The sequence below is a fragment of the Spermophilus citellus genome (assembly GCF_964194105.1).
Source record: "Spermophilus citellus genome assembly, chromosome: 2".
Classification (NCBI taxonomy): Eukaryota; Metazoa; Chordata; class Mammalia; order Rodentia; family Sciuridae; genus Spermophilus; species Spermophilus citellus.
Window position 1 is genome coordinate 139,585,476 of NC_138183.1, and position 17,456 is coordinate 139,602,931.

General features: G+C 48.4%; 1 protein-coding gene across 1 annotated transcript in view; it reads left to right on the forward strand.

Annotated features, from left to right (window-relative positions):
- Positions 1-4,736: 4,736 nt before the first annotated feature.
- The window catches only part of LOC308641599 (pecanex-like protein 2), a gene marked incomplete at its 5' end in the record, with an annotated part of 88,022 nt that continues 75,302 nt past the window's right edge, over positions 4,737-17,456 (forward strand). The window contains 2 exon segments of the mRNA XM_081280267.1: positions 4,737-4,799; positions 10,596-11,116. Of these exon segments, the coding sequence (XP_081136393.1) occupies positions 4,737-4,799; positions 10,596-11,116 (584 nt within the window).

Consider the following 17,456-nt stretch of genomic DNA (forward strand, 5'->3'; position numbering starts at 1 on the left):
AGTTGTCTCTTCAGAGGTGTCTAATCACTTGGGGTGGAGGAGAGAGTTGGTTTTATTTTTTACTCTATTTGCTTTATTTATTTGCTTATTCATGTAGGAAGTTCAATTTGACTTTTTCAAGCATGCTAGATCACCTTAAATACATCCTATTGTCAATAAAGTTTTAAGCTTGCCCATACTTCTTTAAATACAGTAGGTATAGTTATTTTAAAAATCCATGTCTGATACTTCCAACATCCGCAGTATTTGTAGATCTCATTTTGCTGGTTCCTTGGTTCCCTGTATACTTTCAAATTTGTACTGTGAACTATTCGTTTTCCTTAGAAAATCAGCTTTGGAAACACTTGCAGTCGGAGAGAATATTCTATTGAGGACTTACATCTTCCCTCCATAAGGTATTTCTGGCTGGGAACCGTATTAAACTGAATACATAAATCAAGGGGTTTTGAAAGTGTGCTACAAATCCCTGACAAGATACAGCTTTCCAAGGACACACGGCTTGCTTGGCATGGAGGCCAGTCTCCCTCTGCGCCCTGGCACTGGGGATGGGGGAGCGGCCTTCCTTCCTCTCAGCCCCACCTGAGACTGAGGCTCTGTGGGTCCAGGGCTGGCGATGGCAGTCTGAATTGGACACTCCACTGCAGCAGGCCTGGGCCCCAGGAAAAGCAAGCTCCCTGCCCCACCTCCTGCAGGTACCTGGTTCAGATTTTTACCTAGCAGTTCCTTATTATTTTGTCAGTTATTCATTACATTAAGAAGAATTTTCTAATGTTTTATTTAGAATTTGCTTTTGGTCAGCAGAGTTTGGTTTTGATTTATCTGCCCTAACACAGAAACGGAAAGGCCCCCTGTTTTCTCCTCCTCTCTCTCCCTCTTCCTGACTCGTTAATCCCCCTCTGACTTTCATTGGTGTCTGATGAGGGATTAGTTCATAAAATTCTTTTTTCTCTCCAACTGCTAAATGCCATACACTGAATAATCAATTCTTGACTGTGACATTATTTTCCATATAACACGTTCTTATAAGTAATTTGTCTCCTTTCTGTGTTTTTCTGATCCACTAATCCCATTCTCTAAACTTGAATAGGTCTCATATTTTGTTCTGATTATTCAGTTTTAATAACATACTCTTAAATCTCAAAAGTGCTAGTTCTTTTTCTTATTCTCTTTCAAGTTTTATTGAACCATTAACTGCTAGTCTTCTACATAAACCTTAGAATCATTTCCCAATGCTGTGAATATAACTCCATCGGAACCATTTTGAACAATATTAAACCTATAAATTTACTTTCAAAGAACTGGCAGTGTATAAATCTCAGCTTTCCTGTTTAAGATCGGGCTACGCATGTCCTCCACTGCGCTTGTCCACAACTTCATTTGCCTCGTAAGGGAACTCTGCTGCTGAGTTCATAACAGTGCTGGTTAAGACCCTCTGGTCAAGCCATGTATTTGTGGTTCTCCTGAGTTGGGTTATGTTTTCATCGTATTTTCCAGGAGTATTGCTGCCCTGTTAGGGTGTCTTGCTTATCCAAGTTTTCTTCTTAGGCGGTATTTACGAACCCTCTTACTCTGATGGTTGATTCCAATGGGCCTTTCTGTGCGTCCCCTCTACATGTCACTGGGTCATCTCACAGCTCTCCCATCAGGCCTCATGCTGGCCAGGACTCCTAAGGCAACACTCAGTGATGTCAGCACTTCCCTCCATTCTCATGTTGCGGGCACGATGCTGAACTAAGGGGGTCACCTGCTCTCTCACATGCTTATTCCCTGAGGCAGTCTTCGTGGTACTTCATGCTCCCTGAGAGATGAAGCAGCGCTGTCTGGTCTCCATGCCCAGCAGGTTTGCGCAGCGTGGGGCCCAGGGAAGCAGCAGCTACAGCCAGAGGCTCAGGGGGCGCTTAGGAGGGGCCCCTAAAGGCCCGAGTTCCACACATGAAAGTTGGGAGGTGTTTCAAAAAAATTTTAGACCCTAGGAAAGAAGGAAAATGGACATAACAAAAGCAGCACATCGGAAGAGGACAGGGCTGTAAGTGAGGCCCGAAGGCTGTAGGCCAGCGGCCCACGGGAGACGGAAACTGCGGTGGGGGTTCCCACCTGTCCTGACGGTGGCACTCTGGAGATGAGCCTGTGTGTGGGACTCGTCTTGCTCCGGGCACCCCCAGCCACCGGCAGAGCTGTCTTTCTGGAGCAGCGGCTCCTCGGGCGCTGTCTATAAATCTGCAGGTCAGAATCCCAGTGGACATGCTGATCGGTATGCAGGTCCCCAGGCCACCGCTGACAAAGAAATCAGAAGGGGAGGAAAGGCCAGAAACTGCAGTCTAAGAGCCTCCCTGGGGTTTCTCGTGCAACCAAGGTTCAGGAAAAGAGACACACGGATGGAAAACGAAGGGCAGAGAGAAGACGGGAGCGCCACCAGAGACCACCAGGAGGGAACCTCGGAATCACACCGTGGCCCAGGTAGTAGGCATCAGCTCAGAGAAGCCAACTCTGATGTTCCCGTTAAGATGTTAGATAAGATCAGAGGCTGTTCAGAGAAGTGAACACAAACATCACAAGAAGTCATCTCGCCAGCTGTGTGCTGCCTCTGCAGAGACGTCAAAGGGCACGAGAACCAGTAAGGCACCGCTGGCCTTCACATCTAATTACACTAATGAACTGCTATCAGCAGCGCCAGGCAAGTTTCCCATCATATTTCTTTGTAATTCTTTCCTTACTTTTACTGCAATAAATCAGAAAATGGAGAGGCATCCTCATTAGGTGTGAGATGAGGAGACTTGGGGCGCACAGGGAGACTCGGGCTTTACGGCAACCTCTGGGACATTGGCTCAGCCACCGGGTCCCCTGTCACTCTATCAGCTGCGGTGCTGCTCCCATGTCAGCACCTCTCCCGTCTGGCTGCCACCACATCAGCCCTCCAGCTTTGCCTCCTGCCCTCCTCTGAATGTACCTCTGCTCTTAAAACTCACCAACCACACCCCTCCTCCCACTCAGTGGTGCGTCCTTTGAGTCTCTGGAGGTGACACAGAATACTGAATGCTCTAGCTTGAACTGTGGCCACTCTAAGGCCAGGGCTGAGTGTGCACTTGCTAAAACGTGGTCCTGTTGGCCATGAGTCCTGTGTCCTGAAACAGCAGACTGCAGTTAACTCGTGTGAGTCCAGCAGAATGTCCCAAGCACCTATTGTGTATCAGGCACAGTGGACACTGAGACACATGAGATGCAGTTCCTGGCTGCGTCTGATCACTGACTGCTTTTCCCTTTGTCAGTCCTAAAACACAGGAGAGCAGGAACTGGGGACCAGGCTCCGCACTCAAACGTGAGGGGACTTGCACAGTCAACGCGCGTCACTTCCTGAGAACTGATGGAAGCTGATTCTGGGGCAGCTGACACTGCCCAGAGTCATCTTCCTGGTGCACAAGAAATAGTGTCATTATTTTACTGCCCCAGGACTCTCCTCTTCCTCCCTCTCTCCTCCTTCCGTTTCCAACCAGGATAGTGATTCCCCTCAAACTGCACCACAGCTGTGAGCCTAAAGCCGGGGGCCCCTTGGGGGTGGTGCAGATGCCAGTTCAGAGCCAGAAGACCTGGAAGAGTGTTCTGGGCTGAGCACCGGGTGGTAGCAAGGCAGCAGGAGCAGCGGGTGGGGGTACCAGGACTGCAGGTGGCTCGCATTCAGTCTAGGGACCTGCTGTTTGGAGCCAGTAAAGAGCAGAAGCAACTGAACGGATTCACGACAACATCCGGGCCAGCTGCTGCCACCGAAGACCACAGGGCACCTGGGGCCCGAGGAGACGGCACCCCCCTCGGGTGCTCCATGGCTCCCACCTGGCAGCCAGTGCAATGGGCAAGCGCCAGGCCTGGCTTGAGACTGGCGCCTCTGCCTGCCCCATTCCCTCCCGTGGCCATGACCACAGCCCAACCCTGCTGACGAGGAGGCCCACCCCCAACACACAACGCAAAGGTCTCACCACCGAGTCCTTCATCTTCTGTGGGAGAGGGTCTGAGGCCGACTCTTCCAGATTTTGACGTAAAAATTTAGGGAACAATCTGCATTGAATAAAAGACCTAAGAGTGGAAAACACACAGTTTTAGTTTTAAGATGCATCTGGGACAGTGCCCCTGACCTCACACCCACAGATGGCAGACAAGTGCCCTTGTGAGGAAATTAAAATGAAGGAGGTGCCTCCTGAAAGCAGCGTCCTGATCTTTAAACTTCCCCGATAAACGCAGTTGAGTCCCCTCCTCGCTGGGCACTGGCGCTGACGAGCAGCAGTGAGTGCTGCTTCTGCCATCCTCCAGGTTCCTCCCAGAACACCTCAGCAAGGCCATGCTCCAGGGGGACCTCTGACACCAGACACCATACAGACCACGGTTCCCTCTCGCACCCACTTCTCATACACCCAACAACCTCAGATTATGTCACTCTAGCCCCCAAGCAGAGTTTCCCTGGCACTGGGGGTGGGGACCAAGGCAGCCTCCTTCCAAGTGCTGCCCAGGCTCCATGCACGGTGCCTCCGGGGGGTTCTCTGGGGGCTTCTCCGAGACTCACCCAGGGGGGTCTCAGTGGCCCCGACATGGGGCCACCTCCAAGCAGGTGGCAAAGTGGTGGCAGGATGCCCACCCTTCAGCTTCCGGTCAGCACTGCACCGCTGCCCCCTCGTCCGGCTCCCTTGACAGCAAGCATCCAGCGGTGCTGACGGCTAACGGCACCTCCCACCTCAGCGCCGACACGGGGAATGGGGAGCACTGCAAGTTACTCACAGGAGCACCGTAGGGTCACTGCTCTGCCGGCTCAGATGGTAAGACAATGCGACCAGGAGACTGCAGAAGGCGGAGAAGAGCGCGGGGATGTGCTGCGTGCTCCACGGCTCCTGGGGAAAGACAGCAGGTGGCTGAGCAGCGCAGAGGCTGGGAACCCAGTCCAGTGCCACATGCACCTGCTGCTCCTGCCTCCACACACAGGGAGACGCAGGTGTGGCCTTCAGGCTCCTGCGGCACCGCCACGGTGGGCTCCCGGCACCAGACATGCATGGCATGAGTGGTATATGTGCACCATGGGACCCGTGTGCGATGGGTCTGCTTGTGACAGCACTGCATGGACGCGCTATATGAGCAATGATGATGTCACTAGGCAACGGGGATTTTCCAACTCACTGCAATCTCATGGGACACTGTGGTATGTGCTGTCCACTGACCAAAGGTCCTGGTGGGGGTGGAGGGACAGAGGGAATGTATTCTGTCCACATATTTTCTAAAAATTCACAATAGAACTGTGTGCTGTATGTCCTGGGCAGCAACTCATTACCCTGTGTTTCCTGGGCTTCTAGACAGGCGCTGTCCAGGTGGGCACCCACGTCACTCCACAGCCAGGTGGGGACAGGAGTTCTTCTACCACACAGGACTCTGACCCCCCCAAGTGGGACTTCTGTTGTCACAGGCTGCTTGGTGAACCACCCCGTGAACTGCCCCGACCAGTGCTTCTCACTGACTACCAGGCTGCCACCTTCCTGAGGCGCGTCCTGCACTGGGAAGGGTTCTGCCAGCATCATCACTGGTTCCCCTGCTTTCCCAAGTGTACGGCAGGCAGGCGTGGGGCTAGAGGCAGTAAGCCGCAGCAGGGCCACAGGCAGATGGAAGCTCCTTCAACAGCCTGCAGGCCAGGTGACGCAGGAGGCGGGCTGCTTCCTAGGAAAGGGCGGAGCCAGGGACGGGCGAGGCACGGACTCCAGGCCTACCTCGGCCCCATCACTCCTTCCCTGGGCTCTGAGATGGGCAGCAAGGGCAGATGCCCAGAGCTCCCCTGGAAACACCCCTGAGCTCCAGGTTCTGCATTATTCAACACACACACACAGGCCAACTTCCCAGGGTCCATCCACAGACATACACACGCACACACACACACACAGGCCAAGCTTCTTGGGGTCCATCCACAGACACACACACACACACACACACACCACACACACACACACACACACACACACACATATCAGGCCAACAAGCTAAGTGTAAGGGAACCACATGGGGCTTCCACAGAGTCGGGTTGGGGTGGACAACCATCTCTGTTCCTGTCTGCCACCCTCAGGTGGTTCCCTCCCTACCCTGGCGCCTCGGGCAGGTGTGCCCTCCTGAGAGTGGCTTAGGGCACTAAGTTGCAGGGTCCCCAAGCCTGGCAACTGAGGGCCAGTGGGTGTTTCAGGAATGCCCGGGGAGGAAACGCATTTGAGGATTTTTATTTTCAGTTTTATTTGAAGTCAGAGAAGGAGATATTGGCATTCAAATAAGAAGGTCAGTTTGCAGGACCAAGTGGCCTGAGGAGGGTTTTGGAGCAGAACAGCCAAGCGGGGTGTGCAGCTGGAGAGGCTCAGAGCTTGTGCTGCCCACCTCTCAGTGGGAGCGAGGGCAGAGGAGAAGAACCAACCGGCATTTCTAGGTTTAAAACATGAGCTCTTTCCTTCCAGATGTGTGTGTCTAGTGTTGAATCATTTTCCACCCACAAGTATTTATGACACTCACACACAGACCCACAAAAGCATGACCATTTCGAGGGAGACCAGATTTTAAACGATCTGTCACTCATGGATAATAAAGCACACACCACGGGACAGTTTGCTTCAACCTCAACATCCCTAATTGCTTTGAGATGTGTCTCAAGAGCCCCTAAATTGGGAACGATATGGATTGACAAGTGCGGGTTTCACAAAGCTCCATCAGGTTTGGAAATGTTTTTATGAGGTACAAGAAAAGCTGCCTCACAGGCACATTCCCCGAGGATCCGTGTGCACTGGGGAGTCACTCTGGGCAAGTGTGCATGTGGGGGCATCTATTTTGACAGGAATCTTGTCTTCTGTGACTATGAAGAGACACAACTGTAGCCATAAAGTGCAATCTGTAATATAAGTAAAAATGAGCTAGAACTCAGGTTTTATTTTCAAATCCACTACTTTTTTTTTTTTTTTTTTTGGTACTGGGGATTGAACCCAGGGGCACCTGACCACTAAGCCCCATCCCCAGCCCTATTTTGTATTTTATTTAGAGACAGGGTCTCACTGAGTTGCTTAGGGCCTCCCTGTTGTTGAGGCTTGCTTTGAACTCACCATCCTGCCTCGGCCTCCCGAGCCACTGGGATCACAGGCATGCCTGGCCCACCACCATTCATATCATTGCCATCACATGTGTCATTGTGACAAGCATCAAGTGCTGATGTTAATGAGCTATCCTTTGTGCTGCTTTTGTACTGCTAGGTAACAAAACCCCACCCTCTGTGGCTTAGAACAACGCAGGAATCGCATAGTCTCGGTGGGTCAGGAGTCTGGGCCCAGCATGGCGGGTTCTTTGCTCAGGGTCCCGCCAGGCTTAAACCATGGAGCTGGCTGGACCTTGGGGTCCATATGAGATGAGGGCCCTCTTCCAAGGTCCCCAGTCAGCAGGACCCTTGGTCAGCAGCATTCAGTGCCTGCAGGGCTGTAGTGCCTGCTTTCTGGCTGATGGACTACTGGGCCCAGCTCTAGTGACTGCTGATGGGTCCCAGCCACACAGCCTCTCTGACAGCCATGCACACGTGGCCATGTCCCTCCTTGAGGGCCTCAGCAGCTCCTCCTGGCCCCTTAGACCTTCAGACCCTCGTTTAAAGAGCTCCTGTGATTAGCTCAGATCTACCCAGGATAATCTATCTCCCTTTTAAATTAGATTCTGATTTAAAACCAAGTTCTCTGGTTGGAGACCCTCACTGTGTCTGGAGCTCCTCACTTTTGCCAGATGATGTAACCTAACCAGGAGCCACCTCCCTTCCTCCCCCAGGCCTGCCCACAGGCCCTGCCATGACCCTTCATCCCCCAGGCCCTGCCCGCACACCAGGGGTGGAGAATCCTGGCAGCCCTAGATCTTTGCCTCCCAGGCTGTGTATCAAGACCCCTTCAGAGAGGGACTTCACACACAGCCTCCATTCCATTCCATTTCACCCCACAGCTAATCCACTTTACACTAGGAAAAAGCCAGTGCAAGTTGGGCATATGCTCCTAGGCAGCCAAAGCTCTGCCTGGGTTCTTCATGGAGCATAGAAATGCTAATGCTCTCTTTGTCCCTCACCTGGGATGTAACAAAGGGCAGACAAGAAAGCACTTGGGAAACTGTCTCATGAACCAAGGCATTAGGAAAGGCATCTACCAGTGGTGAACTGACTGTCCTCTGGTCAGAGAATTCATCCTGAGACGTGGAGGGAGGTGGTGCCAGAGAGGCAGGACCGTGAGACGGAGCTCTGGCTGGGACACAGAGCACCCTGCAGGCCCCACACCAATCTCCCCATCTGGAATAATACAAGGGAAAAGCTGGGCCAGGGACGTCCAGGTTCTGCAGCAGCACTGAAGATAGCCCACAACGATGAGTTGAGTGTGCTTCCCACCTGCAATTAGACCTTAAATGCCATCCTTGGTACCTGATGGTATCACGAGGGGGACCCTGCCATGAGCTAATGGTGCTTGTAAAGCACCAAATGATGCTTGTAAAGCACCAAAACAGCAGGCCTCCAAAGACTGGTAAAGCCTGGTAATAATAACACAGACCCTGGCCACACTCGGAGTGATGGCCCATCTTCAGAGTCCTCACAGGGTTGGCTGATGGCTTTATTCAGGTTCATCACAGCCCAGTCTCTCTCACTATGATACTTGCTTTTTTGGGGGATCCTGCTGTTAGGTACAGAAGCCAGGGCCTCATGCACATGGAAAGCACTCGGCCATTGAGTGACATCCTCAGCCTCCAGCCCCAATCCTTTTCCTCCCTCCCATCCCACTAAATGTCCTGAACATTGTCCATCCCAGAAGTTGCTTCCTGGGGAATCTGCAACCTCCAGCCCATACCAGGAGGAAGGGACCAAAGTGAGGCTAGAACACAAGAGCCAACACTCTTGATGATGACATCTGTGGTCTATTTCTATGGTGTTGGGCCCTGAATCAGGATCTGGGAATGAAGTCCTTCACAGATGACCCTGTACTCCATGTCTTCCATGTTTGAAAGGTGCCAGGTACCAGACTTATATTACTGACAGGAGTGCTAACCTTACTTCAGGAAGAGAGGACAGGATGTTTGAGAAGTAGCTATTGAGCACCAAGTCAATCTAGGGGAACACAGAAGCCTTGCCAGAGGCAGGGGTGGTTGAATCAGGACCAGGGAGAGTGAGGACAAGTTAGTCAGACCAAGCGAGGCAGGGGGAGAGAAAGACTTGTTTCGAGAGCTAGAGGCATGATAGGTTGGAGCATCTGGATAGTCAGGAAAGTTCTGGATCCTCTCTGTGGGATGTGGCTTTCAAAGACACTCACAGTTGATGACTTCCTCTTTAACACACTCACTGCTCCACCCAAGGAGTGGTGGGCTACATCTTCTGGCACTTTGGATCAAGTGGCTTCCTGGGCAACAGAATGCAGCAGAATTGACAAATTGTCAGTTTGGGGCCTCATTCTGAACAGGGTTGGCCCTTCCCACCATCTTTCTGGAAGCTGAGGTCATGCTGTGAAGAAACTCACACCATGACTGAACCATGAGACATCCATGAAGAAGGGGCAACCACATGGAAACACACCATGGGGTCAGGCAAGTGAGGGAGCCTCCTGGACTTTCTAGCCCAGTGGGACCTGGAAGGTACCACCAGCTGAGGACAGTGAGTGAACCCCACCAATGCCAAATGGGACAGAACTGTCTAGCTATGCCTTACCTGAATTCCACCAATGCCACATGGGGCAGAACTGTCTAGCTGTGACTTACATGAATTCTGGACCCACTGAATTATGAGAAGCAATAATGTAAGAAATGATAAAGTTTGTTGTTTTCAGCCTTGAAAATTTAAGTTGTCTTGTTACACAGCAAGAGCTGACTGTAATATTCTCCTCTAGTGGGAAAATATTCCAGATACACATGCATACCCAATAGCTCAAATTTATTGAGTACCAATACTGTGCCTGGCTTTGTCCCCAGTTGCTCATTTTCTGCAAGACATGTCAAGTCTTTATTTACATGTGATTATACACCTAATCATATAATTAAAATTTAATCCAAATATTTTTAAGTCCAGTTTTATCAGGACTTCCCCCTGCAATTAAGGTCTATCTTATTTGTGTATTTAAGCACTGATGGCCCTGGCTACAAAGTCACACAGCCTGTCTACTAATCCCCGCCAAGAAGCAAGAGAGGTGGGGTGTTGGCCTGGGTGGGTCAGAGTTCCAGTGGCCCTGCTGCTGCCTGGAGCCAGTGCCTAGGGAGTCAAGGCTCCCTGACCTGTCAGACCTGTCATCTGCAGCAGCCAGGCCTTGGCACAGCAGGGAGGCCTGCTGCAGAAGCCCATGCCATGCATCACTGCAGCTGGGTCCACAACCTCAACTTCCCACTACTCAACCTCCATTGAGAAAATGGAAGTCGGGCATACATGAATGAATGGTGGGAATACAGAATTGACCAATAGCATTAGATCATTTCCAAACCTGATTGGCCAAAGTCTGGACCAATAGCATTGGTACATTTTTCAAACCCTAATTAGCATAACTTTGAGCCAATCACAGTAACCCAAGGGCTATATAAGACCTCTTGCCGGACACATTTCTCGGCAGAAGACCGCGGCGCCCGCAGAGGAGAAGACGGCAGAAGACGGCAGCGGCAGCAGAGAAGCAGAGGAGAAGACGGCAGAAGACCGCAGCGGCCGCAGAGGAGAAGACGACGGCGGCGGCGGCCGCAGAGTCGGCGGCCGCAGAGGAGAAGACGACGGCGGCGGCCGCAGAGTCCGCGGCCGCAGAGGAGAAGACGACGACGGCGGCGGCGGCCGCAGAGGAGAAGACGACGACGGCGGCGGCGGCCGCAGAGGAGAAGACGACGACGGCGGCGGCGGCCGCAGAGTCGGCGGCCGCAGAGGAGAAGACGACGACGGCGGCGGCGGCCGCAGAGTCGGCGGCCGCAGAGGAGAAGACGACGACGGCGGCGGCCGCAGAGTCCGCGGCCGCAGAGGAGAAGACGACGACGGCGGCGGCGGCCGCAGAGTCGGCGGCCGCAGAGGAGAAGACGACGACGGCGGCGGCCGCAGAGGAGAAGACGACGATGGCGGCGGCCGCAGAGTTGGCAGAGGAGAAGATGGCGAGTGAGTTTTTGCTTTTTGCTTTTTGTAGTTGTTCTTGTTATTGACAAATCTAAAAGATATTTTTGTCTTTCTTCCGAAAATTGTTTTTCTCAAAACCCAGTATATCTATGGTTGAGGTATCTGAAAGTTAGGCTTCTGGATCCTGATGTAAGAAAACGTAGGGTAGCTAGTACTAAGTTCAGGAGGAACCAGGAAAAAATATGAAGGGAAGACAAGAAGAACCCCTGAAAAATGTAACCTGCCAGGTCTTGATTTACATGTGCTTATACACAAAACAGGTTTTTCACCATATGATTAAAATTTAATCCAAATATTTTAAATCTAGTTTTCTCAGGATTTTTCCTCACAAGTTAAAGTATATCTTATTTGGCTTTGAACTTAGTCATTGAATAATTAATGCAATAACTAATTTTGCTAGAAATAATTTTAATATTTTCCTCCTTGTTTCATCTATTCATTTCATCATTTTCTTTCCATGTCTTTTGCATTTTCCTTTACCTCATATTTAGTTTATTATTCTGAGAACATGAAGGAATTTTCTTTCAAATACTTGATTGAATTATCACATAAGGTTCTCATGAATGGGATATGCCATTCTGACCAAGATTTGATAATTTCAAAGATAAAATTATCCTGTGGCACCCGTGAGAAAGGTAGATGTCTATGCAGTTTCTTACTTTCCAGGATCTTGGCATCTATTGTGTGTCCACATAGAAAGTGATGAAGTACCATTTCTACCTCTTTCATTCAAAGACTGAGCAATATCCCCATCCTCAACAATTTAAGTTACTCAGCATTAAAAGAGAATAAAATTACGGCATTTGCATGTAAATGGATGGAGTTGGACAATATCGTGCTAAATGAAATAAGTCAATCTCTAAAAACCAAAGGCAGAATATTCTGATAAGTGGATGCTGATCCATAGCAGAGAGGGGTTAGACATGGGAAAAATGGAGAAATATATTGTTTTTAACTTTAAAATACAATAATCCTTTGTTGGTATTCATTCAATTTCTTTAATATATACAGTACCATTCAGATCATCTACTTATTTTGTAGTAGGCATTTTGGTAGATTTTGTCTTTCAAGAAATTATTCCATTTCATCTAGGTTTTCAAATTTCTGATTACATAACTATTCATAATATTACTTTATTATCCTTCTAACATTCAGAAAATATTTAGGAATGGCCTCTTTTTCATTTCTAATATTAGTAATTTATGATTCCTCTCCCCCCCCCTTTTAGCTACCTTGATTAGATTCTTACCAATTTTATCTTTTCAAAAGACCATCTTTTTTTTTTCATTAATTTTCTCTTTTGGTATCCTGTTCTCAATTTCATTGAGTTCTGCTCTAATTTTAATTATTTCTTTTTTTCCTTTTATTTAAGATTTAGTCTGCTTTCCTTTTTCTGGTTTCCTAAGTGAGAAGCTTAGGTTATTGATTTCAGATATCTCTTCTTTAATATATGCATTCAACATTACCAATTTCCTGCTGTTTTTAATGTTCCCCACAAATTTTTATAACTTGTAATTTGATTTTTGATTATTTTGAAATGCTTTTAAATTTCTCTTGAGATTTCTTATTTGTCTCATATCACTTTAGAAGTCTTTTTTTTACCCTTCCAGTATTCAGGGCTTTTCACTATCTTCCTATTGTCAGTTTCTAGTTTATTCATTGTGATCTGAAATTAGGCATTGTAATTTCTACTTGTATGTTTGTTAAGGTGTATTTTATGGTCCAGAATGTGGTTTGATTTGGCTGGTGTTTCATATGAGCTGGAGAGCAAAATGTATAATTGTATATATGTGAATTAAATACAGCTAATTAGTATTAGCACAATGGAGTCAGACTAATTAAAAATAAGAAAAAATTTGTGTTTGCATTTTTCTTTCACTTAATTCTTTGTCTAATACTCATCATGTCTATATGTAGATCTGTTTTCTGAGCTGTGATATTTTCTTTTCCTCTGAGGCATTCCTTTTAATACTTCTTGCAGGGCAAGGTATACTGTCAAAGAGTACCTCAATTTTTGTTGAGAAAGTCTTGATCTCTGCTTCACATTTGAAGGATAATTTTACTGAATACAGAATTTTAAGTGGGTGGTTTTTATATTTCAATGCTTTAAATATGTTGCTGCGTTTTTTTAATCCACTCTGTCTTTTGATTGATGAGTTTAGGCCATTAACATTCAAGGTTATAATTGAGATATGATTTGTATTTTTATTTTTTTCTGGGTTTTGATTTGTCTTAGTTTCCCATTTGGTTGAATGTCCTCTTAGTGTAGATCCTCTCTTTGCTGGTTTTCACTCTTTTTTTAAATGTTTATTTTTTAGTTTTAGGTGTACACAATATCTTTATTTTATTTTTATGCGGTGCTGAGGATCAAACCCAGTGCCTCACGCATGCCAGGCCAGCACGCTACCACTTGAGCCACATCCTGAGCCCTATGGTTTTCACTTTTTGATGTCACTTCATCCTTATGGAATATTTTTGGAGAATGCTCTGTAGTGTAGGCTTTCTAGTTGTGAATTCTTTTAATCTTTGTTTATCATGGAATGTTTTAGTTTCATTTTCAAATCTGAAACAATTTTGCTGAATATAAAATTCTTGGTTGGCATCCATTTTCTTTCAGAATTTGAAATATAATATTCCAGGACCTCGTAGCTTTGAGGGTCTGGGCTGAGAAATCAGTTGAGATCCAAATTGTTTTCCCTCTATACGTAATTTTATTTTTTTTCTCTCACAGCCTTTAAGATTTAATCTTTATTCTGTGTGTTAGTCATTCTCATTATAATGTGTCTTGGTGTGGGGTCTGCTGTAATTTTGTACTTTTGGGGTCCTATAAGCCTCTTGTATTTGATTTTCCATTCCATTCTTTAGGTTTGGGAAATTTTCTGCTATTGAGTCATGAAAAGATTGTGTATCACTTTGGTTTATATCTCTGCTTCTTAATCTATTCCAATAACTCTTAAATTTGGTCTCTGCATATTATCCCATAATTCTTGGATGTTCTGTTCATGGTTTCTTACCATCTTCTCTGCATGTTCAATTCTACTTTCAAGGTTATATATTCTGTCTTCATTTTCTGAAGTTCTGTCTTCCAAGTGGTCTAATCTGTTGGTGATGCTTTCTACTGAATTTATAATTTTGTTTACTGATTCCTTCATTTCGAGGATTTCTGCTTGTTTTTTTTTTTTTTCATGATCTCTCTTTATTGAAGTGCTCTTTCACTTTCTGTATTTTTTCTTTATTTCACTCTTTATACCATTCTTTACTTCACATATAAGTTTAACTATATACAATCTAAACTCCTTCTTGGACATTTCTTCTACTGTGTTATTGGTGCCTTCTCTTGTTGAAGCATCTTGGTTTGTTTGGGCTGCTTTATTCCCTTGTTTTTTCAGGTTGTTAGTGTGTTTTCCCATCTAAAAGTATGGATCTAAGGCAGGATAAATTCTACCCTGTAGAACTATAGGGTCCCTAAAGGTTTCTAACACTTCACCTTTACTGGTAAGACCAATATCAACAGCACCCAGTGTACATAATATATAGCCTTAAACCTAATAGCTCCCACTAAAGCATCTAGGGCTTTCTCGCATTGAATCAGAATGATGAATTCAATAACTATCTATAGTATAAACAGAATTTTGTTAAAACGATTTACAATTTCAAATGGTGAATGAGAGAACAGAGGTAGTGTAGTACAAGGGAGGAAGAAAGAAGCTAGAAGTAAAAATTCACAGGAAGAGTGGAAGAGGAGCCGACAGAGATTGGCTGTTGTTTGGAGAAAAGTTGGAAAGAAAATAGTCAAGAGAGGAAGAATACAAACAAAGAAAAAAAAATAAAGACATAAGAACACAACAAAAATGCAAAACACCAATCATACATCATCGTCCTCCACACACTGATGCATAAAAAAACATCCTGTTCCAAATGTGGTAGAGAGATTAGTGAATCAAAAAATAAAATAAGTCTTGCTAGAAAGTCGAACTGTCTCCGTCAGTGTTCAACAGATTCTCAGTCCTGTCTCTGACATCTCTTGAGATCACCAAACCCAGATCAGCCCTCAAAAACCCAGTCTCTATCCCACAGATATGGGCTTCAGATACCTCAGGCTCAGCCACGCTGCAGTCCCGAGGTCTCAATGCTGTTCCCAGTTGCAGAGATACCACCAGGGATGCACTCATGCCAAAGAGCAACCCGAGATGCAGCAGCAAGACAGGGGCCACCAGCACTCCCTGCAGAAGACCCCAGGCTCCTCTGAACCCACAGGCACCCCCACACTGGACCTGCAGGTCCCAGCTGGAGTCCCCAGACAGAGGCTCTTGTGATGGCAAACCTGCTGGCATCCAGGCCCCCGGCCCTAGCTGGTGTCCCAAAATGGGTGCAGCCTTGTGCAACCAAACCTGGAGTCTCCCCACAGCAGTCCTATAGGCCGTGGTGGCAGTGGTGGTTGGCAGCAGGCAGCAGGCCAACTGTAGGGGTGGCTGCAAGGGCAGCAGCAACTGCAGCTGTGGGGACAGCGTCACCAGGCAATCTCAGAGGTCAGCAGCAGTATGGGCTTCAGTTGCATTTGGGGCAGCGGTTTCTACTGTGGCAACAACACCACCCAGAAAGCAGACCTCCTGGCGACCTCAGCTGGAAGCAGCAGAATCAGCGGCAGCAATGGTGGCAGCGGTGCAGGCGGCCCCTCTAATACTTTCCTAGGTTTCCCTTTCTGTGTCCGTTACCCAACTGTCCACAGATGCTATCCACCTGTCCCACGGGCTCTTGAGCATATTAACCGTGGTGATTTTAAGTCCTCTGTGAGGTGACTCACGTCTGTGTCATGCGTAGTCTGCATCTGTCGCCTGCTTTGCCTCTTGAGACTGCTCTTCTTGGCTTTTCTATGCCCTTCTTTCTGTTGAAAGCAGAACCTGTTGTATCAGGTTGGAGGACACGAGGGTAGCAGGCATTTGGTGTGAGGACTGCCACTGAGCTGACTGGGAGCTGGACTGGGTTTAACTGACTTCCCTTTAGCTTCAGGTCTTTCCAGAGCTCCTGGTTTTGTCTCCTCTTAACTCCTGGCTCCTAATAGCCCTCCTCAGAGGGCCCTGTCTTGTAATGCCACCCCCTCCATGTCGCTGTATTGGTCCCTCTTGCTGTGCATGGTGTGGGGACTGAGCATTCTGTTCTGGGTAAGTGTTTTTACCAAGCCTGTGTCTGGGGCTGTGACCTATGGGAGGGTTTCCAGGGCCCTGTGGCTTTATTCCCTGAGCCCTCTATGTCCTTCCCTAACTGGTTCCCTGGAGCACCCACCCCTGGTGACCCTGTTCCTTCCTCCCTGTGGGAGAAACCTGGAGTGGACTGGGAGGCTGCGTCCTTCCCACTTGGACGCAGCTCCTGTGGAGCCCTCCACTCTGAGGACGAGGCTTGCGGCTTCCCCTGACTCTGTTGGAGCCTGGGGAGGGGTGGTTCTCAGACCTGCACCATGAGAACCTCGTGGGGTTTCTGGAGGTAAAACCCATGGGTTCAGGGTCCTCTCTGAGGCTCTGGTCCCCCCAGTGCCTTGGCCACATGCTGGTTCACCCTTGGCCTCCAGGAGTCACCACACCTCACTTAGAGGTCCTGCCAGCTAAGGCTCCAGCTGCTTCTCTCCCAGGCAAGCAGGGCTCAGTGGGGGCTCTCAGGATGCGCCTGCCTCTCCACATTCTCGAGTGGCCTCAACCGCAGGACAGCAGTGGTCCGTGGGTCTAAGGTGCCACTGGTTGTCAGTTTGTCTGGCTTTTTCTTGTAAGCACAGGAGTTACAACTTCCAAGCTCGTCACACATCAGCGCAGGAACCAAGAGGCCCTCAAGTCCCTCTTTAAAACCACACACCAGGTGTCGTCCCCTCCCTGCCCCCAACCCTGCATCAGTTCCCGCTTCCCACCAAGTAGGAACCAAATGCACCACGGTGGCCCACAGGCCAGCACGCCTGCTTCCTGACACACTAGCCTCCTCTCCCGTTTTCCCCTTGCTGGACCCAGGTGTTCCTGCAAGCCCTCTGCTCTGCTGCGCCTGTGTCACATGGTCCCCTTGCTCTCTAGAAATGCTCCTCCCAGGTGTCCTCATGTAAGTTCCATCAGGGCAGAAATTCTGGCCTTCATTTACTGACACAGGGCAAAGGTTCTGTCTCCTTCATTTACTGACACTCCCCAACTCTAAGCAGTGTCCAGTGCTAGTGGGCAAGGGGAGGTCTCTGGGGAGGACACTGCTGTGTCACCCCGCGGGTCTCACTTACAGACCCAAACTCCACTGGTCCTGTTCCCAGTCCGCATGGCACAGTGGGCAGAAGGTTCCTGTAGCCACCTTATGA